Raw genomic sequence first — 24,940 nt, forward strand, 5'->3', positions numbered from 1 at the left:
ACCAATATACTATAAAAATACTACCAATAAATACTACAGATCCCTAAGCTAAAAATGAGCCCTCATATCGCCCCGTATACGGAAAACTAAAAGTGTTATAGAGGTCAGAAGAGGACAAGTTTAAGAATACTCATTTTCTAACAAAACATTACGGTATACATTTTTTAAAGTACTGTATATACTCGAGTATAAGCAGAGTTTTTCAGCACGGTTTTTCATGCTGAAAACGCCCCCCCTAGGCTTATACTCGAGTGAACTCTCCGCCTGTCAATCCCTTCTAAGTGATCTTCCCTCCAGAGGTTGCAAAACTACAACTCCCAGCATGCCCGGACAGCCATCGGCTGTCTGTGCATGCTGGGAACTGTAGTTTTGAAACCTCTGGAGGTCCGCAGGTTGAAGACCACTGCGGCCTTCATCATCATCCAGACCCCCCCTTTAGTTTTCTACTCACCTCCCCTCGGTGGGAAGGAAGGGTGAGCTGGTCCGGGCCATCTATGCTGCAGGGACCGTCTGGTTAGGAGGGTTAGTTGTTCCGGGCTGTCCATTTTTACCCGGGGGGCCCTCTTCTCCGCGCTCCGGGCCTGCCCCGGACTAGTGACATTGCATGCTGGAAGTTGTAGTTTTGAAACCTCTGGAATGACGTTGCATGCCCCGGACTAGTGACATTACCTTGACGATGCCGCACAGGGATGTTCATGCGCAGCCTCCCAATGTCACTAGTCCGGGGCAGGCCCGAAGCACAGAGAAGAGGGCCCCCCCCCCCCGGTGAAAATGGACAGCCCGGAACGACTAACCCTCCCCACCGGATGGTTCCTGCAGCATAGATGGCCCGGACCAGCTCACCCTTCCTTCCCACCGAGGGTAGGTGAGTAGAAAACTAAAGGGGGGGTGGGGGTCTGGATGATGACAAAGGCTGCAGTGGTCTTCAACCTGCGAACCTCCAGAGATTTCAAAACTACAACTCCCAGCATGCCCAGACAGCCGATGGCTGACGGGATTGACAGGCGGTGATGATGATGGGGGGGGGGGTGATAACGGGGGTCTGGATGATGACGGGGGTCTGGATGAGGACATGGGGGGGATGATGTATCCCCCCCCCCCCCCCTAGGCTTATAGTCGAGTCAATAACTTTTCCTGGGTTTTTGGGGTGAAATTAGGGGCCTCGGCTTATATTCGGGTCGGCTTATACTCGAGTAAATACGGTAGTAGAATAAAATAAAAACTGTATTGGGTATCATTGTAATCTTATTGACCTACAAATTGATTTGTGGCTTTTAGAAGGTGAGAAGGAAAAAACCAAAAACATAAAAATGTAAAATTGTGGCAGGCCTATTGGGTTAAATCGTACCCGTCAGATCCACCAAAAAAAACATTTTTTTTAATATGTCACTCAGCACCTAATCCTGACCATGTACATCTAATTTTATCTGTCTAGCACCTTTATTTATTTTAGCACACTTTAAATTTAGCTCCCTAGTCTGAATTCCTCTCAAAGGGAGGGGGCGTGGCCTCACTGTGCAGGTCTCCGCCCCCTCCTTCAGTATGCTGTCTGCTCACATCTCCCTTAGCATTAGCAAAACTACAACTCCCAGCTTGTCCTCACTGACAGTAGCGGGACACAAGCTGACAGTGGGAGGATTGTTCTTCCAGCTCTGAGCCCTGCACTCACAGCTGTCAATCAAGGAAGTGTGTCCATGACATAGGTGATGATGCATGGACACAGCAGCACTAGTATATGTCCAAGCAGGCGGAGGGGCAGTTGTTTGACTGCCTTTTTCATTATGAAATACTGAAAATTTTCTATTGAAAGCAATTGCAAAACCTATTGTTTTTGCATGATTTACAACATATCAAAAGTTTTTGTATCTGACAGTGCCCATTTAAAGTCACTGGAGAATAAAGTCCATGACTTTAATAAACAATTTATTTATTTATTTAAAATCTTTGTCCGGACATTAGTTACTGTTTAAAATACTTTGTCTGCCAGGGGAGCACTAAAAAAGCAGCTATCTTTTCTTCTTTCTGATGTAAATTTGAATGTCGGTGATTGTATGGTGTCCAGATAGGGAAAATAAACTTATCATTCTCATGTTTTCTAATTTTTTTTAGAGCTTTGTGTCTCATCTGCTTCAAAAGGAGGATTTGAGAAGGAGCCCAATAGATCGTTTTCATTAAACGCTATACGGAACACCCTGTACCGAACAGGCATCTTATTCACCGGTAAGATGAGAATCACAGGAGTTTGCCGTGACACTGTCAGTGACTATGTTTTTTACTCCATCTTGAGAGCCTGTAGTCAGATGGATGTAGATCATTGTTTCCCAACCAGTGTGCCTCCAGCTGTTGCAAAACTGCAACTCTTAGCATGCCCGGACAGTTGTATGCATTGAACATTGTACATACTCTGGATGTATCCTCTTATGCATTTATTGGGGATTGCTGGAAGGATGTTTAAAGGGGTACTCCACCCCTAGACATCTTATCCCCTATCTTAAGGTATTGAGGGAGCTGGCCGTGACATGATGAGGGGGTGCGGCCATGACATCACAATTCTCCGTCCCCTGTTCCTTCGCTCCTTGCAGCAAATGACAGGGGGTGCTGAAAAAGAGAACACGGGGGTTCCCAGCAGCAGGACCCCCACGATCAAACATCTTATCCCCTATCTTTTGCATAGGGGATAAGATGTCTAGGGGGGGGGAGTACCCCTTTAATGGAATGTCGTAATTGCACATCTATTGCACATTTATCCTACAGCATATATATTGCAAATTATTTCCATATCTAACTTTTTGCATATATTACACATTTAAACTCTTGCAGTTTGAGGTTGTATATCCAGTGTACAGTGCACTGTAGGCATTTAAAGTGGTAATACACCTGCATACATATATCTGTTTATCTATATATTTGTGCATCCCGAGATTGCACCTTACAAAGTGTTGTCGTATTTCAAGTGTTATTACATCTGTTAATGTTGTACACCTATAGTTGTGCATTTTTGTATTTGTAGTTCTCCCATTCTGCCTATAACATCTGAAGTGTTTTATTATATATTGACTGTAACATTCTGGTGGACAGACCTTTGATACCTATATATTCTCCCCTGATGAATTCAGCTTAACTGCTAAAGGAAACATGTAGGGAGTATAGGGCATTATAGGAGATACAAGGACAGGTTCCTGTATGGGGTCTGCCCACTGATCAAGAAGGGCGTAATAGGGTTTGAGATTTAGGATGGGCTAGCCCCCACTACACAATTTCCTGTAAGGTTACACCAATATTTACTGGTATGGCTGCTTTGTACTGTGTGTAACCCTAAAATGAATAATTGTTTTCTTGTACAGGAAAAAGAACAATGGATATCATTGCTAACGCAGATTCTTACATGGATGACATCTTTTCCGATTACTATGACAAGGCTGCTAGCATGACTGACATTTCTACTACATACATGCGAGAAGGCGCTCACACTCGTGTTAACCTCCTGACCAATAACATTTCCAAGGGACCCTGCGCTCTGTGTGGGATGGGAAACTCCAAAAGAGAGACTGTATATGGCTGCTTCGAGTGCTCGTCCAATGGCCAGAAGTACGTCAGGCTGCATGCTGTACCTTGCTTTGACCTGTGGCACAAAAGACTGAAGTGATCATTGTACGTGACACGTTTGTGCCCCTATGTCGATTCTCAGGTGAACCTGTGCCACAGCTCCCGTCACATATATGCAAAAAGTACTCCTTCGACTACTGAACCATGCAAGGTGCTCTGTGACTATACTGTTTAATGGTCAATGATTCAGACGGCCAATAAGCAAACAGTGTCAAATGGACTTATAAACTACTAATCACAAAAAATAAGAAGTAGACAATGCCAGCGTTTCGATGCAGAACAAAATCCTAAATGGTAAAAGGAACCTCCTATAGTTATGGAGGTAGCAGAGGTAGGGGTCGCACCGGGGCCCTGGTTCCTCAGGGGGCCCCAAAGCACATCTGTCCCATTAGAGACCAGTAATATATTTGGCATATGGGGCCCTGTTGCAGATTTTGCATCGGGGCCCAGAAGCTACAAGCTACGCCTCTGCCTCGCATTGTATTCATAGATTAGGGAGACTCCATGAGTTGATCTTGCTAGTTGGCATTAGAAGCAGACCTGGCCACGAGAGGTGGTCTCCTTCTGTATGCCAGTGCTGGTTGTGTGTATTAGTTTTGTCCCTATAGATGGTCATCAGTTTATTTTTATTTTTTTGTACATTGCAGTAAAATTAAAGGGGTACTCCGGTGGAAAACATTTTTTTTTTTTTTAATCATCTGATCCCAGAAAGTTAAACAGATTTGTAAATGACTTCTATTAAAAAATCTTTACCCTTCCAATACTTTTTAACAGCTGTATTCTACAGAGGAAATGCTTTTCTTTTTTAATTTCTTTTTTGTCTTGTCCACAGTGCTCTCTGCTGACACCTAATGCCCGTATCAGGAACAGTCCAGAGCAGGAGAAAATCCCCATTGCAAACCTATGCTGCTCTGGACAGTTCCTGACATGGACAGAGGTGTCAGCAGAGAGCACTGTGGACAAGACAAAAAAGAAATTCAAAAAGAAAATAATTTCCTCTGTAGCATACAGCTGCTTAAAAGTACTGGAAGTTTAAAGATTTTTTAATAGAAGTAATTTACAAATCTGTTTAACTTTCTGGCACCCGTTGATTTAAAAAAAAATATGTTTTCCATCGGAGTACCCCCTTAAGTATAGAGCAGTGTTTTCCAACCTCTATGTCTCCAGCTGTTGCAAAACTACAACTCTCAGCATGCCGGGAGTTGAAGTTTTGCAACAGCAGGAGATGCACTGTTTGGAAAACACTGGCATAAATGGTGACACTGGCAGGAGACAAAATGTCTACCTGTGAGGGTTTTTCATTCATGGATAAAAATGGGATGAAAATGGAAGAACTGGATTTTTCACTGTTTTTTTATTTTGGTTTTTAAATTGTAAATATTTACCCAGTGTCAAAATGTAAAGGGATTGTTTCACTACAATAAGCCCTGTCCATATGCCCTGCTAGGGTATACCCCAATCAGTTCTTATGTTAAAAGTAAATAACAACACTTACAGTACATGATTAGGGTAGGGTCACACATACCGCATACGCAGCATAATTCATGCTGTGAAATCTGCCAGGGAGCAGGAATTACGCTGCGCATTTTGCTATGAGCAGACACACAGGGCTTCCCCAACGCAGCCCTGTGTGTGCAATAATATCCGGAGGAGGGCCCATCTCCAAATCTCACTGCACACACAGAGCTGCAGCAGGGAAGCCCTGTGTGTCTGCTCATAGCAAAATGCGCAGCGTATCTCACGGTGCCCGTCAGATTTATAGCGGCGTAAAATGTGCTACGTATGCGCTATGTGTGACCCTACCTTTACAATGACACTTGTTAAAGGGGTTCTCCACCATAAGGTGATTTTAGTGCGTACCTGGCAGACAGTAATGGCCATGCTTAGGAAGGATCTGCTCTTGTCTTGGGGCTAAATGGATATGTTGTGAGATTCCCATAACACTGTGGCTAGCTTTTTGTGAACTTGAATTTCCTGTTTCACTTTTCTTTTTTTTTACTACAAATCCCACAATTCTATTTTCCACCTTCCCACACATCAGCCACCCCCACACCCAGTGAAACATAAATGAGCTGCAGACCTGTGGTTATCAATCAGGGTGCCTCCAGCTGTTGCATTAGTTGCAGATTGATCCCTCCACCCATTGAAGCAGACAGGCTCCCTTTCATCAGCTGACTAGTGAGTCAGGTTTCGGCCGCATTGCAAGCTGGGAAAAATCCGAGACAACAGTCATTTTGGATGCTGATAAAAATAAATATTGGGGTGAAAATCACAGAATTGTGAGAAAACCATCACACACAGGTACAGACACTATATTATGAACTACACTAACTTTACAGCCCCTGTAGCATAATCAAATAAAAAAAAATCCTGAAATACCTCTTTAACCCCTTCATGACCCAGCCCATTTTCACCTTCATGACCTGGGCATTTTTTGAAAATCTGACCACTGTCACTTTAAACATTAATAACTCTGGAATGCTTTAACTTATCATTCTGATTCCGAGACTGTTTTTTCGTGACATATTCTACTTTATGTTATCGGTAAAATTTCACTGATATTTGTATCCTTTCTTGGTAAAAAAATCTAAAAATTTCATGAAAATTTTGAAAATTTAGCCTTTTTCTAACTTTGAAAGTCTCTGCTTGAAAGGAAAATGGATATTCCAAATAAATTACATATTGATTCACATATACAATATGTCTACTTTGTGTTTGCATTAAAAAATTGACAAGTTTTTACTTTTGGAAGACACCAGAGGGCTTCAAATTTCCGCAGCAATTTTCCAATTTTCTCAAGATTTTCAAAATCGTAATTTTTCAGGGCCCAGTTCAGGTTGAAAGTGGATTTTAAGGATCTTCATATTAGAAATACCCCATAAATGACCCCATTATAAAAACTGCACCCCCAAAGTATTCAAAATGACATTCAGTAAGTGTTTTAACCCTTTAGGTGTTTCACAGGAATAGCAGCAAAGTGAAGGAGAAAATTCTAAATCTTCATTTTTTACACTCGCATTTTCTTGTAGACCCAGTTTTTGAATTTTTACAAGGGGTAAAAGGAGAGAAATCACCCTAAAATTGGTAAGCCAATTTCTCTTGAGTAAGGAAATACCTCATATGTGTGTGTAAAGTGTTCGGCGGGCGCAGTAGCGGGCTCAGAAGGGAAGGAGCGACAATGGGATTTTGGAGAGTGAGTTTTTCTGAAAGGGTTTTTGGGGGGCATGTCCCATTTAGGAAGCCCCTATGGTGCCAGAACAGTGGACCCCCCCCACATGTGACCCCATTTTGGAAACTATACCCCTCATGGAATTTAATAAGGGGTGCAGTGAGCATTTACACCCCACTGGCGTTTGACAGATATTTGAAACAGTGGACTGTGCAAATCAAAAATTTTATTTTTCATTTTCACAGACCACTGTTCCAAAAATCTGTCATACACCAGTGGGGTGCAAATGCTCACTGCACCCCTTATTACATTCCGTGAGGGGTGTAGTTTCCAAAATGGGGTCACATGTGGATATTTATTGTTTTGCGTTTGTCTGAACTGCTGTAACAATCAGCCACCCCTGTGCAAATCGCCTCAAATGTACATGGTGCACTCTCCCTTCTGGGCCTTGTTGTGCGCCCCCAGAGCACTTTGCGCCCACATATGGGGTATCTCCGTACTCAGGAGAAATTGCATTACAAATGTAGATGGTCTTTTTTCCCTTTTACCTCTTGTGAAAATGAAAAGTATAGGGCAACACCAGCATGTCAGTGTAAAAAATTTATTTTTTTACACTAACATGCTGGTGTAGACCCAAACTTCACCTTTTCATAAGGGGTTAAAGAAGAAAAAGCCCCCCAAAATTTGTAAGGCAATTTCTCCCGAGTACGGCGATACCCCATATGTGTCCCAAAACTGTTTCCCTGAAATACGACAGGGCTCCAAAGTGAGAGAGCGCCATGCGCATTTGAGGCCTGAATTAGGGATTTGCATAGGGGTGGACATAGGGGTATTCTACGCCAGTGATTCCCAAACAGGGTGCCTCCAGCTGTTGCAAAACTCCCAGCATGCCTGGACAGTCAATGGCTGTCCGGCAATACTGGGAGTTATTATTTTGCAACAGCTGGAGGCTCCGTTTTGGAAACAGTAGCGTACCAGACGTTTTTCATTTTTTGGGGGGAGGGGGGCTGTGTAGGGGTATGTGTATATGTAGTGTTTTTTACTTTTTATTTTAGGTTAGTGTCAGTGCAGTGTAGTGTTTTTAGGGTACAGTCACATGGGCAGAGGTTCACAGCAAGTTTGACGCTGGAAGTTTGAGCTGCAGCGCAAAATTTGCGCCATCTCAAACTTGCAGCACTCACTGTAAACCTCCGCCCATGTGAGTGTACCCTGTACATTCACATTGGAGGGAGGGGGCAAACATCCAGCTGTTGCAAACTCCGAGCATGCCCTTTGGCTGTCCGTGCATGCTGGGAGTTGTAGTTTTGCAACAGCTGGAGGCACACTGGTTTGGAAACACTAAGTTAAGTAATAAACTTTCAAGTGTTTTGCAACCAAACTTAGTGTTTCCAGACCAGTGTGCCTCCAGCTGTTGCAAAACTACAACTCCCAGCATGCATGGTCTGTCAGTGCATGCTGGGAGTTATAGTTTTGCAACAATTGCAACAGCTGGAGGCACTGAGGTAGGAAACGGACAATGTTTCCCAACTAGTGTGCCTCCAGTTGTTGCAAAACGACAACTCCCAGCATGCCCAGACTGCCAAGGCATGCTGGAAGTTGTAGTTCGGCAATATCTGAAGGATCAGATGTTGCCTAACTACAACTTCCAGCATGCTTGGGCAGTCTGGGCATGCTGGGAGTTGTAGTTTTGCAACATCTGGAGGTCCACAGTTTGGAGACCACTGTATAATGGTCTCCAATCTGTGCTCTTCCAGATGTTAGAGAACTACAACTCCCAGCATGCCTGGACAGACTGAGCATGCTGAGATTTATAGTTTTGCAACATCTGGAAGAGCACAGATTGGAGACCATTATACAGTGGTCTCCAAACTGTGGACCTCCAGATGTTGCAAAACTACAACTCCCAGCATGCCCAGAAAGCCAAAGGCTGTCTGGGCATGCTGGGAGTTGCAGTTTTGAAACTCTCAGAGGCAGCAGTGAGATCACTTTACGGCGATCTCACTGCTGCCAATGAAGATGCCGCACTGCTGCCGGAAACTCACCTCCGGGACGCAGCGCAGCCAGGACCGCATGGAGGACGCCGGGACCGCCGGGACCGCTCGGACGGGTAAGTGACGCCGGGGGACGGGTCAGGGACACTTAGCAGAACGGTTTGTGTCCCGATCCCCGTGATCCGGACTCACACACCGCGCTGCTAAGTATTCTGAGAGCGAAACACTGCTATCAGCTAGTCAGATTTGACCAGCTGATAGCAGCGATCGCTGGGGGGGGTGGGGGATGAAACCCCCCGTGGTCGCACGGTAAGATGGCTGGCTATCAGTGATAGCCACCATCTTTCCGGGCGCTGCGGGATGCTGCGAGTAGCGGCAGTAATGTCCATGACGTACCTGTATGTCATGGGTCGGGAACACCTTGCCACCCATGACGTACAGGTATGTCATAGGTCGGGAAGGGGTTAAGAGGTGGGATATGTTAGGCAGCAGGTGAAGAGTCAGTTCTCGATGTTACGGTTTTGTAAGCAGGAACAATGGTAAAAGGGCAAGTTGTGATGACAACATGAGTCAGAGCATCTCCAAAATACTGGATCTTGCTTGTAGGCTTGTACCTAGCAAATGTGGACCACCAAAGTTGCCCTTGCTAAATGCCCATATTGAGGCATATTAACCGCAAAAAGTACTTACAGTTTGTATATGAGCATTACAACTAGACCACAAAGCAATGGAAGGTGGCCTGGTCTGATAGATCACATTTTATTTTACATTATGTGGAAAACCAGGTGTTTTTGTGCTGCTTACCTAGGGAAGAGATGGCACCAAGATGCACTATGAAGGTAATGTTCTGCTGGGAAACCTTGGCACCTGGCATTAGCATATTGCTGGATGTACCGCCTACATGAACATTTTTGCAGACCAAGAGCGTCCCTTGGTGGTAGTGGTATTTCTTAGTGGCAGTGGCCTCTTTCTGTAGGATAAAGTACCCGGCTACACAATAAAAATACTTCAAGAATAATTTGAGGAACATGACCATGAGTTCAATGTGTTGACTTGGCCAGTAAATTTTCCAGATCTCAACCCAATCTAACATCTGTGGGATGTGCTGGAAAACATGTCCAATCCATGGAGGCTGCATCTCACAACTTGCAGGACTTGGAGGATCTTCTGCTAAGATCTCAATGCCAGATACCATTGGACCCCTTCAAAGAACTTGAGGGGACCTACAACATATCGGGCAGGTGATTTTAAGGTTATAACGGATTGGTGCATGGATGGACTACACAGATGACTATTGAAGCCTTCTTTTTAGGATGATGCATTTGTGGGGCAACCCCTATAAACGGAAATGTATCAGAAAATAGAAAAGCAAATATGTATACATGGGATTTCTCATGTATGTGAATGACATGTACATCACAGCGTTGTGATTACAGGGGAGGAATAAAAGTGATGAAATGTGTTAAAGGGGTATTCTGCAAACAACATATTCAGATCTACCGTACATATGAATATAGGGGAAGATTTATTAAAACCTGTCCACAGGAAAAGTTGCTGAGTTGCCCATAGCAACCAATCAGATTGGTTCTTTCATTTTCACAGGCCTTTTCAAAAATGAAAGTAGCAAGCTGATTGGTTGCTATGGGCAACTCAGCAACTTTTGCTCTGGCCCAATTTTGATAAATCTCCCCCATAGTTTAAAAGTAGAGCCTTACACATATTTTAATTTCCTGATATAGTCTAGGTCAAAATGCACAAGCATTGTGTAACAAAAATTCAAGTACGCCCTTACAGTTTCTGTAGGAAAAGAGCTAAGTGTTAGGCTAGGTGCTTCCAACCAATGCCCTTGATCATTTGGTCATCTCTAGGATTCCACAGGTTTTTCTTCCTGTGTTTTTTTTACAGAAAAATCCGCCAGAAAAAACACCAGTGCAATTTCCTGCGTCTGAAGTTTTTTCTGGCGTTTTTGCATTTGAGTGGAAATTGCATTTTTGCCCCCTTTGGCGTTCTTTTCAAAATTTGTTGGGTACCAAAAAAAAAGGGTGCAGTAGGGATGGGAAAATATGTACTTAACGAAATTTTGATTTTTTTATATTGAAATTTTAATACATTTTTTTATAAAGTGTGTTTCACTCTTTTTACTCAATTTTTTCACATTTTTTAGGTAGTACCACTACTCCCAGCATGGAACAGACTGTTCCATAATGGGAGTAGTAGTACCTGTACTAATAGACATATCACCCTGGGTGTCACTCCTGACACTGGATGCGATCGTCCATAATATAGCAGAGATGCGGAGCGGCTCTATACAGCGCTCGCATCTCTGCACTATACTCCGGCCAGTGACGTGAATAGAACATCACTCATTCATATTTTCCGCCCAGAGTGGGGATTAGCCGAATGGTTGCAGCCAATCACAGCTCTCAGCTTGAAAAATTTATGAGTGATGTTCTATTGACATCACTGGCCGGAGTATAGTGCAGAGATGCGAGCACTGTATAGAGCCGCTCCGCATCTCTACAATAAATAGGATGATCGCATCGGGTGTCAGGAGTGATACCTGCTGTGATCTGTCCTTAACTGCAGGTACTACAGCTCCCAGCATGGAGCAGAGTGTTCTCCATGTTGGGAGTAGTAGTACCTGCAGTTAAGGAAAGATCACAGCGGATGTCACTCCTGACACCTGCTGTGATCCTCCTGTATAATGTATAGATGTGGCCGCTCTTCTATGGTCCCTGCACTGGCGTATATACACACCTATTCATATTTCCCATCTGGCCAATCAGCTCTCTGCGGGAAATATGAATAGGTATATATATGGCAGTGCAGGGGACCATAGAAGAGCGGCCGGCTGCATACACACACACTACATTTTTATTATTGTCGGCTACATTTTTAGTGCCCTGTCCTCACACATAAATTAATCCCTGTTTAAACATTTATAAAAAATGTTGTTATAAAAATATTAATTTGGTTAGATACATTTTTTTATAACTACTGTATCTTTTTTTTTTTTTTTTTTATGTTACCCTACGAAATTTTATTAAAAAAGGTATCTCCATCACTTTTTTGGATTGCGAAAGTCCAAAAAAGAATGAAAACTGCCTGCAAAAATGCCAAAGTTAAAACCCACATGGAATTTTTCTTGGCGTTTTTTTTACTCCTATAGACTTCTATGGGAGAAAAACGCCACGATTTCAGGGGAAAAAACGCCATAGGCTCAACAACTGCCAAGGAGCTGAAAAAGAGTTAAAAAAATACATCTAAAGGATTAAAAAAACGCTAAACTGAAAAACACGTTTTTTCATTGATTTACAGCTAACATCTGGCTGCAGCGTTTTTTGGCCAAAAAAATGCCATGCAGCAGAATTGGTGTTTTTCTTGGCATTCCCCCCCCCCCCCCCCCCCCCTCCAAAAAAGAAAAAAAAAAAGTGGTATTCCAACCTAAGGGTACATTCAGATAAGCGGATCCACAGCGTATTTTACGCTGCAGATCCACCGCTGAAGGGCCCCTACAGGATGCCTTTAGATGTGCTTGCTCGGAACGGCAATACGCAGTGTATGGGTACACCAGCGTATCCCATGCTGGGAGTTGTAGTTTTGCAACAGCTGAAGACACCCTAGTTGGTTAACACTGGGTAACACAGTAACATTGATTGGACGTGTATGTTTGGGAATATCCTTGACATATACCGTCAAAGGATCCCTTTAAAAACTTTTTACATGTCACACGTCACTCAGACATGTCAAAAGTTTTGATCGATCGGGATCCCAGTGCTCATCGATCTCTAGATATTGCCAGAAGGAACGTGCTGCTGTGCACTTCACTCCCTGGCTCACCGTTGATCCAACTCATTGAAAACGACAGGTTCCATAGACTTACAATGAAGCAGGTCTCCTGCAATGAGCGAGCCGGGGAGTGAAGCACACAGCTGCATGCTTTTTCAGCTAGATCAGTGGTGGTCCCAGCAGTGAGACCCTGATCAATCAAAACTTTGACATGTCAGTGTGACATTTCAAAACTTTTTTTTTTAAATAACAGTATCTCTTAAAGGGGTTACTCCGGGGAAAAACTATTAATTTTTTAAAATCAACTGGTGCCAGAACATTAAAGGGGTTATCCAGGGAAAAAAAAACTTTTTTTTATATATATATATCAACTGGCTCCAGAAAGTTAAACAGATCTGCAAATTACTTTTATTAAAAAATCTTCATCCTTTCAGTACTTATGAGCTTCTGAAGTTGAGTTGTTCTTTTCTCTCTCTCTGTTCTCTCGGATGACACATGTCTCAGGAACCGCCCAGTTTAGAAGCAAATCCCCATAGTAAACCTCTTCTACTCTGTGCAGTTCCCGAGACAAGCAGAGATGTCAGCAGAGAGCACTGTTGCCAGTCAGAAAACAACAACTCCACTTCAGCAGCTGATAATTATTGAAAGGATTAAGATTTTTTTTTTATATAACTGTTTTTTTTTATATTTTATAAACAATTTTTCATTTAAACAGTAAGGAAATCAAAAAAGAAAAAACAGACATTGAAAACAAATAAAAAGAAAATATATCGGTATTATCTGAATCCGAACCAATAAGTTGTTAGTCCTCTAATTGTATAATTCACTCAGATATGTGTTGTAATCATAACTTTCAGTTTCATGAAAGTACACATCTAATTACAATAAGGAATAAGATTTGGCATATCACTATATGATACAGCAAGGTTGCCATGTGATAATGCCTTTCAAAATTAGTAACAGTATTCATGCAACCTAACCATTATTCTCTATAACGGTAACAAAGAACATATTGTATACGCAAATAGAAGTGTAATCCTCTCTATCATTTATAACAAGATTTATAATGGACTGGGGATAAAAGAAGGCCAACCTGTGGCGACCCCCCTTCCAAATGAATTTAAGTATGGATGATTGAAACTTTTTCAGAGCCCTTTCAGGTATCAACACAGGTAGAGTTTCTAATAGATACAAAAATTTGGGAAGAACTGACATTTTAACCGTCGAGATTCTTGCCATAAGAGACAATGGAAGAGTAGACCATTTATTAATTGAATTTCAATCTCTCTGAAAAATTGGGGAAAATTGAGCTTATATAAAGTGGAGTAATTAGATGTAAGATGTATACCTAAATAGGTGAGTGAAGAGACCTGCCATTTGTATGTGTAGTCCGATTGAAGAAGGGAGAGTTGTCCATCAGGAATATTAATGGGAAGTGCCTCTGTTTTAGTGTTATTGATCTTATACCCTGACATTCGACCATATGTGTTTATTATTGCATGAAGAGAAGGTAGTGAAGTTAAAGGATTGGTAATTGTCAACAGTACATCGTCTGCAAATAGTGATATTTTATATTCTTTATGTTTAACTTTTACTCCTGTTATATCTGGATTTTTACGGATAAGAGTTGCTAGGGGTTCGATGCATAAAACGAAAAGCAAAGGGGATAAAGGGCACCCTTGTCTCGTCCCGTTCCGTATCTGGATTTTTTGAGATGTGGCATGTGGAAATCTAACCTGTGCTGAGGGGGTGGAATATAAATGAGAGATTGCCTTCATAAATGGACCGGAGACCCCATAAGCCTGCAGGGTGGACATCATAAAAGGCCAGCTCAGGCGATCAAACGCCTTTTCTGCATCAAGGCTCAATAGGAGTCCAGAAGATTTGGACTTATGTATTACGTCAATAAGGTCTATTGCACGTCTTGTGTTGTCTCCAGCTTGTCTATGGAGTAGAAATCCTACTTGATCTTTGTCAATTAAATTTGGAAGGATCATACTAAGTCTATTGGCCAACAGTTTTGTAAATAATTTTAAATCTGAATTAAGTAAGGAAATTGGCCTATAACTTCCACATTCCGATGGGTCCTTCCCTGATTTAGGTATTACGGTAATATAAGACTCTAGCATGTCGAGGGTATAGGGGTGTCTCCAAGAAAGGAATTAAAAAGGGGAATCATTCGAGGGATCAAAATCTCAGAAAAGGTTTTGTAATAGGAATATGGAAGGCCATCTGGGCCAGGGGATTTTCCGTTGGGCAATTCTTTAATAGTGTCTAGTAATTCTTCTGGAGAAAATTTTTGATTTAATGAGGATAGTTCTAAGTTTGTAAGTTTAGGGAGGCCACAGGATTCAAAGTAGTCTTTTAGCAGAGAATCTCTGAGGGATTGGTCAGAAGGTAATTGGGAGGGTAAGTTATACAATTTTAAATAATAGTCCTGAAACGTACTAGCTATTTGCGTTGGGTCATATGTTAATTGTCCTCGGGGAGTCTTAATGGCAAATGGCGTTGTTTGAAGTTTTTGGGAGTTTAGCTGAGAGGCCAGCAAGGTATGAGGTTTATTCGCCTTGCTATAATAAGTATGTCTCGTATAGGTCAATAATTTTTCGACATGGTTAATTTCCATGTCTTTTAATCTATTACGAGTAAGTACGATTTGTTTTAGGATTCTCAAAGAGGGGCATGTTATCATCCTTTTTTCTAAATTTTTCAGCTTCCTGTTAAGTTCATTAGATATATAAGAGGTATTCTTTTTCATTCGTGAAGATAGGGATATGCAATGTCCCCTGAGGACTGCCTTATGTGCCTCCCATAGAACAGAATCAGAGGAAACACTACCCTCATTCCGCTCAAAATCGTCTTTGAGGCATGCTTTTATGGAGCCTCTGTATTCATCTTTTTTTATTAATAGTTCATTTAATCTCCAATGGCAATTTTTCCTTGGTGTATTAGCAGATTTCAAGTCTAATGTCACAGGGGCGTGATCAGACCATGTAATAGGATGGATTTTTGCACTACTAGTAAGGCGAAGTCCCAATAAATTCCCCATAAATGTGTCAATCCCAGAATGAGTGGAATGAGGGTGTGAAAAGAAGGTAAATTCCTTACTGTTGGGGTTACACACCCTCCATAGGTCGAAGAGATGATGTTTCCTCACTAGTTTACGAAAAGCAGTGGAAAGACGAGTTGCTGTTGAAGAGGGGATAGTATGTAACACTGAATGCCTATCTATCGAACTTGAAAAAGGTATATTAAAGTCCCCTCCTATGATCAATGTTGTGGGGAGCATGGTGGAAAGTTTAGCCAAGACACGGTCTAAGAAAGTTATTTGAGCTGTATTAGGGGCATAAAGGTTACAAATGGTCATTGGGGTGCCTGCCAGTTTTCCAGATACTATAAGCCATCTCCCACTAGGGTCTGAGGATGTAGTAGACACTTGGAAAGGGCAATTACGGGATATCAGGATGGCCACGCCTCCTCTCTTTCTATCTTGATTGGCTGTTAATACTGTAGGATATTGTTTAGCAGCGAATTTGAAGGAACAAGATTCGTCATGATGGGTCTCCTGAATAAGGGCGATGTCTATCTTCTTAGACTTTAAGTCTTTTAAAAGAAGACGTCTCTTGACATCAGTATTTAGCCCTTTTACATTTAGGGTCATAAGACGCGCCATGACGAATTTGTGTAAGGGTGGATTATGAGTGTGTATAACGTCCTACCGCATAATGAAAAACAAAGGTCGATCTCCAGTAGATATATCACTTGGTGGTCTGGAAGGAAGGGTATAAGGCACACCTTCATACGAATAGCTGGGAGTCTTGGTTAGAGGAGGCCGGATCACACGAGCATGCAAAAAGAGTTGAAAAAAAGAAAGGTTAATAAGAGAAAGCAAAAACATATAAAATAAAAACATGTGAACAACAAACGTGGTTATTCAACCTATAAGCAAAAGGTTATAGACCCTTAACTTTGAGGTGATACTAAATGGTACTAACTCCTTCAGCCAATTGGGCTCAAGGGACAGTATATCTTCCTCGTCTGAGGGGAACAGTAGGGGGGTGAACAGGAGAGAGGTGTTTTTCTACTAATCTTAATCCTCATCTCCTATGCTCTTTTTCAAATGCATTTTTTCCAACAACTCATGTTTTACTCATTATAAGTCTATAGACTACAATTAGTCCCATTTGTATTGGTCATTGGTTTAGATTCACTATTGCGGTTCTAAATAATGAATGTAAGTGTGTACAATATTGTAGGCCCTTGTGTATGTTAACCATATATCAATTCAAAACGACTTATAATATAAACCTGAACATTAATCTTCATTGTAAAGGATCTGGTCCTGAATGAGAACTTTTAGAGTGGGATGTAAGCATGAGCACAGAGAAATTAGAGAAAAAAAATCTCATGTGACAAGTTCAAGTTGTAGCATCATTTCTTGCATATCTACGGTGTGACGGTGTTGAGTCTTGAGAAGGACGTCCTCTTCGAGGACCTACTTTCGTCCAAACCGGTGGGGGAGAAGGCGGTGGAGGAAGCAATTCCCAGTTGGAAAGTTCCGGGACCGGAATGTCTAGTGCTTCACAAAATGGATGAAGGTCTTGAGATGATTTCATGGTGTAACTTTTTCCCCTATGCCTGGCTGTAAGGCTGAAAGGATACCCCCACCGATAGTTGATGTCTCTTTCTCTTAACGTCTGGAGCAGAGGTCTCAGCATTCTCCTCTTTTGGAGTGTTACCCATGAGAGGTCGGGTAGTAGTTGAATGGAAGCACCATCAAAGTCTATTGTTTTCAAGTTACGTGCTTTCATCATTATTTCCTCTTTAGTATTGTAGTCTGTGACACAACAGATCACATCTCTCGGCGTTGACATGGAACCTTTGGGTTTAAGAGCTCTGTGAGCTCTGTCTAGCTGAATTTTGTTGGAGTTTGGAGCTTGTAGGATCATATTAAAGATCGCCTCAAGAGTAACCTTAAGGTCTTCATCATGGGTGACTTCTGGCAGACCTCTGATTCTTATATTGTGGCGACGACCTCTGTTGTCTAAGTCTTCAAGGTGGCGCTGGTAGTCGCAGAGACTTTGATGTTGAGCAGCTACAGTTGATTGAAGTGATGAAATGTAGTTACGTGTGGTGTCATGCTCATCTTCCAGATTATCTACCCTTTGGGCAACGCCTTTGATGTCTTGTCTAACGGCAGATATTTCAGATTTAAGTGTATCTTTAACATCCTTAATTGTATCTTTAACATCCTTTAAGAAATTATGGAAGTCACTTTTTGTGGGAAGATGCTTCAAGTAACTTTTCCAGTCATCTTCTATCGGAGCTTCTTCCATGTCAGAGTTCGATGAACGTGGGGACCAGGAGGCTTTATCTTGCTTTTTACGTTGTGGTGAGAATGGAGTTCCAGGTGGCTCTAGGTCCCAATTGGTTGTTGTGAATAGAGATCTTTTAGTATGTTGGTTAGTGTCTCTAGACCCCCTTTGAGTTTTGGGGTCTAAGCTAGATTTCTGTATGTTTAGGTCTTGAGGTGAATGAGGGGGTTGAGACCAATTTGTCTCCAGATTTTTATCTGATGATTTCTTAGTTGAAATAGTGTCCATTATTTCAGTGTGTGACAGGATGTCTTCTTGGGACATGTTTAACCCCTTAAGGACTGAGCCCTTTTTCACCTTAAGGACTCAGCCGTTTTTTGCAATTCTGACCACTGTCACTTTAAACATTAATAACTCTGGAATGCTTTTACTTATCATTCTGATTCCGAGATTGTTTTTTCGTGACATATTCTACTTTAACTTAGTGGTAAAATTTTATGGTAACTTGCATCCTTTCTTGGTGAAAAATCCCCAAATTTGATGAAAAAATTGAAAATTTTGCATTTTTCTAACTTTGAAGCTCTCTGCTTGTAAGGAAAATGGATATTCAAAATAAAAAAAAATTTGATTCACATATACAATATGTCTACTTTATATTGACATCATAAAATTTATGAATTTTTACTTTTGGAAGACACCAGAGGGCTTCAAAGTTCAGCAGCAATTTTCAAATTTTTCACAAAATTTTCAAACTCGATATTTTTCAGGGACCAGTTCAGATTTGAAGAGGATTTGAAGCATCTTCATATTAGAAATACCCCATAAATGACCCCATTATAAAAACTACACCCCCCAAAGTATTCAAAATGACATTCAGTCAGTGTTTTAACCCTTTAGGTGTTTCACAGGAATAGCAGCAAAGTGAAGGAGAAAATTCAAAATCTTCATTTTTTACACTCGCATGTTCTTGTAGACCCAATTTTTGAATTTTTGCATGTTGTAAAAGGTGAAAATTTTTACTTGTATTTGTAGCCCAATTTTTCTCGAGTAACCACATACCTCATATGTCTATGTAAAGTGTTCGGCGGGCGCAGTAGAGGGCTCAGAAGGGAAGGAGCGACAAGGGGATTTTGGAGAGAACATTTTTCTGAAATGGTTTTTGGGGGGCATGTCACCTTTAGGAAGCCCCTAGGGTGTCAAAACAGCAAAATAAAAACACATGGCATACCATTTTGGAAACTAGACCCCTTGAGGAACATAACAAGGAATTAAGTGAGCCTTAATACCCCACAGGTGTTTCACGACTTTTGCAAATGTAAAAAAAAATAAAAAAAAATTACCTAAAATGCTTGGTTTCCCAAAAATTTTATATTTTTACAAAGGGTTAAACCCGAAAATACCCCCCAAAATTTGAAGCCCAATTTCTCCCGATTCAGAAAACACCCCATATGGGGGTGAAAAGTGCTCTGCTGGCGCACTACAGGTCTCAGAAGAGGAGTAGTCACATTTGGCTTTTTGGAAGCAAATTTTGCTCTGGGGGCATGCCGCATTTAGGAAGCCCCTATGGTGCCAGGACAGCAAAAAAAAACACATGGCATACCATTTTGGAAACTAGACCCCTTGGGGAATGTAACAAGGGGTAAAGTGAACCTTAATACCCCACAGGGGTTTCATGACTTTTGCATATGTAAAAAAAAAAAAAAAAATTTTACCTAAAATGTTTGGTTTACCCAAATTTTTACATTTTTACAAAGGGTTAAAGCAGAAAATACCCCCAAAAATTTGAAGCCCAATTTCTCCCGATTCAGAAAACACCCCATATGAGGGTGAAAAGTGCTCTGCTGGCGCACTACAGGTCTCAGAAGAGGAGTAGGCACATTTGGCTTTTTGGAAGCAAATTTTGCTCTGGGGGCATGCCGCATTTAGGAAGCCCCTATGGTGCCAGGACAGCAAAAAAAAAACACATGGCATACCATTTTGGAAACTAGACCCCTTGGGGAATGTAACAAGGGGTAAAGTGAACCTTAATACCCCACAGGTGATTCACGCCTTTTGCATATGTAAAAAAAAAATAATAATTTTTACCTAAAATGCTTGGTTTCCCCAAAATTTCACATTTTTACAAAGGGTTAAAGCAGAAAATACCCCCCAAAATTTGAAGCCCAATTTCTCCCGATTCAGAAAACACCCCATATGGGGGTGAAAAGTGCTCTGCTGGCGCACTACAGGTCTCAGAAGAGGAGTAGTCACATTTGGCTTTTTGGAAGCAAATTTTGCTCTGGGGGCATGCCGCATTTAGGAAGCCCCTATGGTGCCAGGACAGCAAAAAAAAAACACATGGCATACCATTTTGGAAACTAGACCCCTTGGGGAATGTAACAAGGGGTAAAGTGAACCTTAATACCCCACAGGTGATTCACGCCTTTTGCATATGTAAAAAAAAAATAATAATTTTTACCTAAAATGCTTGGTTTCCCCAAAATTTCACATTTTTACAAATGGTTAAAGCAGAAAATACCCCCCAAAATTTGAAGCCCAATTTCTCCCGATTCAGAAAACACCCCATATGGGGGTGAAAAGTGCTCTGCTGGCGCACTACAGGTCTCAGAAGAGGAGTAGTCACATTTGGCTTTTTGGAAGCAAATTTTGCTCTGGGGGCATGCCGCATTTAGGAAGCCCCTGTGGTGCCAGGACAGCAAAAAAAAAACACATGGCAAACCATTTTGGAAACTAGACCCCTTGGGGAACATAACAGTGTTACAGTGAGTACTTACACCTCACAGTTTTTTTGAACAATGGGCCGTAAAAGTGAAAAATTTGATTTTTTTGCACTATATTGATAGTGTTAGCCCAAATATTTCATTTTCACATTGGGTAATAGGGCGAAAGGCCCCCAAAATTTGTAGAACAACTTTGTCTGAGAAAAAAAAATACCCCATATGTGGATGTAAATTGCTCTGTGGACGCACTACAATGCTCAGAATAGAAGGAGGGAAATTTTGTTGAAATCGAAGTCGGGGGTCATGTGCATTTATAAAGCCCCCAACAGAAAAAAAAAAAAACACATGTGACACAATTTTAGAAACTACACCCCTCAATGAACGTAACAAGGGGTACAGTGGAAAATAACACCTCACAGGTTTTTTGAAAAATGGGCCATAAATTGAAAAATAAGATGTTTTTACACTAAAATGCTGGGGTTACCCAATTTTTTACATTTTCACATGGGGTAATATGAGGAATTGGGTTACAAATTTTTGAGGACTTTTCCCCCTGACTATAAAAATACATCCACATATGGGGTAACGTGCTGGACGGGCGCACAACAAGGCTCAGAAGTCATAGAGGTCACTTTGTATTTGTGACCTATGGCATATCAGTAGCTGACGGTTACATACATTCCGAGGAAAATACAAAAATGAAACACCCAAATGTGACACCATTACAGAAAGTACCCACCCTGAGGAATGGGTATAGGGGTAAAGAGGACATTTTTAATGCACAGGTGTTTCCTAAATTTATTTTCCAGGAATGGATGAAGGGTAGCTTTTGAAAATTGCAATTTTCAACCTATACTCTGCTTCATCTTTCTGGGAACAACTAACATGTGACTCCGAATTGTCGCCTGGAAATACGACAGAGCTCAGCGAGAACTCTTCGCATTTGAGGCGGATGTTTGTTACGGACCTAACAGTTGCATACATTTGGAGGAAAATACAAGAAAGGAACACCCACATGTGAGAATACTACAAACAGTACACCCCCTAGGGAAGGTGTATAGGGTGAAGTGGAGATTTGGAACAGACGGGTGTTCCCTTCATTTATTTTCCAGGAATGGATGAAGTGTACTATGGGGGGAAGAAAATTGCAATTTTAGTACTGATATGCCAATTATTTTCCCAGAATGATGACCCAGAGTACAGCCAAAAGTAAAAATGATGCCCGCCCCAAACCCTATACTCTGAATCATCATTCTGGGAAGGGGATGTGTGGGGCCGTCCCTATTCTGTTACCTCAAATGCGCAACCCGCTCAGGTGGAGAGAGAGAGCGTTGCGCATTTGAGGCAACTGCAAACCTCCAATGCTGTTGACTCTGTGTCCCATGACCCATTTTTTAGGGTGAAGAAAAAAAAAATATTGGAGTATTGGGAAAAAGTTTTTTTTTTTTTTGGGCGGGGGTATTTTGGTATAAAATTTGGAAGTCAATGTACCCTGGACTGGTACATTGGAGCCGAATTCTGGGGAATGGAAATTAGGGCAAAGGATGGAAAATTTAGTACTCCATGGAAGTGTGATACTCCCTGAAGCATTCTATGCAGAGGCCCGAATTATCTGGGCAAGTGTCACACTGAATGGTGGTGTCCCTCCGTCTCCCCTTCCTGTAACACACTCTGCATTTTTTCTGGGTTCGTCCCGACCTTCTAGTGTTGGGGATCACACCAGGAAAGTGTTGGCCCGGGACGATTCGGGGACCTAAAGTTCCAGAGGTGCTCTGACCCGCTCCTTGGCGGTCACCAAAGATGAGGGCCTTTAGAACTACCTCTTGGAACTCCAGGTATGTCCCTGTGTTGCTAGCGTTCTGGTACAGTATAAAAGAGTTGTACATGGCAACCTGTACCATGTAGACCGCAACCTTTTTATACCATACACGTGTTTTCCGCATGGCATTATATGGCTTGAGGACTTGATCAGAAAGATCAACTCCCCCCATATACTGATTGTAGTCCAGAATACAATCAGGCTTGAGGACCGGTCCCGCGGTACCTCGCACAGGGACAGGGGTGCTGCCATTCCCATGAATTGTGGTGAGCAAAAGGACACCCCTCTTGTCCTTATACCGGACCAACAACAGGTTCTCATGGGAAAAGGCACGGGATTCACCCCGGGGGATAGGAGCATGTAGGGGATGGGGCGGAAGGCCTCTTTGATTCTTCCGGACTGTCCCACAAGCGACCGTGGATCTGGCGGCGAGGGATGTGAAGAGAGGGATACTAGTATAAAAGTTATCCACATAAAGGTGGTAACCTTTATCTAGCAATGGGTGCAAAAGGCCCCAAACGATTTTCCCGCTAACACCCAGAGTGGGGGGACATTCTGGGGGTTCAAAACGGGAATCTCGTCCCTCATACACTATAAACTTGCAAGTGTACCCGGAGGTACTCTCGCAAAGTTTATACATCTTCACGCCATACCACGCTCGCTTGGTCGGGATGTATTGCCGGAAGCTGAGTCTCCCCTTGAAGCTGATGAGCGACTCATCAATAGAGACCTCCCGCCCCGGGACATAGGCCTCCCAAAATCTGGCCCCGAAGTGATTGATGACCGGCCTGATTTTATACAGGCGGTCATACGCAGGATCAGTTCGGGGGGGACATGCCGCATTATCAGCATAATGCAAACATCTCCGAATGGCCTCGAACCGGGGACGTGTCATGGCCATACTGTAGAGGGGTGTCTGGTAAAAGACGTCCCCACTCCAATATTGCCTGACACAGGGTTTTTTAACTATACCCATATGCAGCGCGAGGCCCCAAAAGGTCCTCATTTCGGCTGCATCGACTGGAGTCCAGCCGCCGGGTCTAGCTAAAAATGAGCCCGGGTTAGCGGCGACGAACTGTTGGGCATACAGATTCGTCTGTGTAACCATCAAATTAACAAAGTCATCACTGAAAAAATGACCGAAAAAGTCCTTTTCAGTGAACCCGACAATGTTAATTTTGATTCCTGAGTCGCCAACAAACTCAGGAATCACGGGCTCGTGGTCCGATGGCTCAGCACAGTCAAGTTCTCCGGTACGAGGTACCAGTGACCTTGGCAGGGGGGCTTCACTAGTATGAGCGCCAGGGGGACTCATGCTAGCATGGGGCACAGGGTCAAGGGCAGAGGAGGTTTGCGGCACCGCACGGCGGCGTCTCCGCCGCCTTGGTGGCTCATCATCTGAACTAGATGATGAGGAGGACGATGAAATAAGGAAGGTGGGGTCTTCATCGTCCTCTGAGCCGCTCTCGGTGTCGGAGGCAATTAGGTCATATGCCTCCTCCGCCGAGAACACTCTGCGGGCCATTTCCCTACTCTAATGTGGATACGGGGGGGTGTGTGTGTGTGTGTGGGGAAAAACTTTATTGGTGTATGTGCTGCGTGTGGTGTGGTGCGATATTACCTCCCTAACCCTCCCTAGCCTAACCTAACTAAACTAACCCGCCCTAACAGAAAGAAAAAAAATATAAAAAAGGGGACTTTTATTTTTTTTAAAGTGAAAGGGGACTTCTAACGCAAAAAAAGCCCTGCGCCAAAAAAAAGCGCTTATCTAATCAGTGGTGTGCGCACTGATTAGCGCTTGTGGCGGCAGGGGGCGCAGAAGTCAGTGGGGGGTCCGGCCACTCAGCCCAGAACAGTGGCTGGTGGCTTGTACACAGACCCCCACACAAAAAAAAACGAAAAATAAAATAAAAAAAACGCTTAACCTCGAAAAAATGCACCCGCCTGAACCCCAAAAAAAACGCTGATCAGTGATAAATCACCGACAGCGGTGGGACAGGCTGCACACACAGGTACGGTCCGTCCACACAGTACACGCCTGCTACTGGTGGCACGGAACACCTATGGGTGCAAAAAAATAACGCGGTAACCGAAAAAAGTGCCTTTACCACCAAAAAAAAACGCTGATCAGTGATAAATCACTGACAGCGGTGAGGCACGCCGCACACACAGGTAAGGTCCGGCCACACAGTACACGCCTGCTACTGGGGGCACGGACCGCCTATGGGTGCAAAAACACGCTAGAAAACCCGAAAAAAAGCGCCGGCACCACAAAAAAAAACGCTGATCAGTACTACGGGACTGATCAGCGGCGGGTGGGCTTTAACAAACGGTGGCGGACCGCTCTTTTATAACTAAGAGGGTCCGCACACACGCTTAGGAAAAAAATAAAAAATAAAAGATCTGCGCCCAAAAAAAACGCTGGCGGCAGACCGCAGCGACCCAGCAGGGCCGGGGTCACGCAGCTAAAGGTGCTACGGACCCACAGACACCCACTGAGGTACGCTGGAAAAAATAAAAAAGACTTTTTT

The 24,940-nt window shown here is 42.7% G+C and overlaps 1 protein-coding gene across 5 annotated transcripts in view; it reads left to right on the plus strand.

Annotated features, from left to right (window-relative positions):
• Positions 1 to 3,905, plus strand: part of LOC130284227 (pejvakin-like) — a 59,761-nt gene extending 55,856 nt beyond the window's left edge. For all 5 annotated transcript variants that reach the window (XM_056534369.1, XM_056534367.1, XM_056534366.1 and 2 more), the window contains 2 exons: positions 2,110 to 2,220; positions 3,345 to 3,905. In XM_056534369.1, coding sequence (XP_056390344.1) covers positions 2,110 to 2,220; positions 3,345 to 3,646 — 413 coding nt within the window. In that variant the 3' untranslated portion in view covers positions 3,647 to 3,905. The remainder of the gene's footprint in view (positions 1 to 2,109; positions 2,221 to 3,344) is intronic.
• The last annotated feature ends 21,035 nt before the right edge of the window (positions 3,906 to 24,940 follow it).

Source organism: Hyla sarda, chromosome 8, assembly GCF_029499605.1.
Source record: "Hyla sarda isolate aHylSar1 chromosome 8, aHylSar1.hap1, whole genome shotgun sequence".
Classification (NCBI taxonomy): Eukaryota; Metazoa; Chordata; class Amphibia; order Anura; family Hylidae; genus Hyla; species Hyla sarda.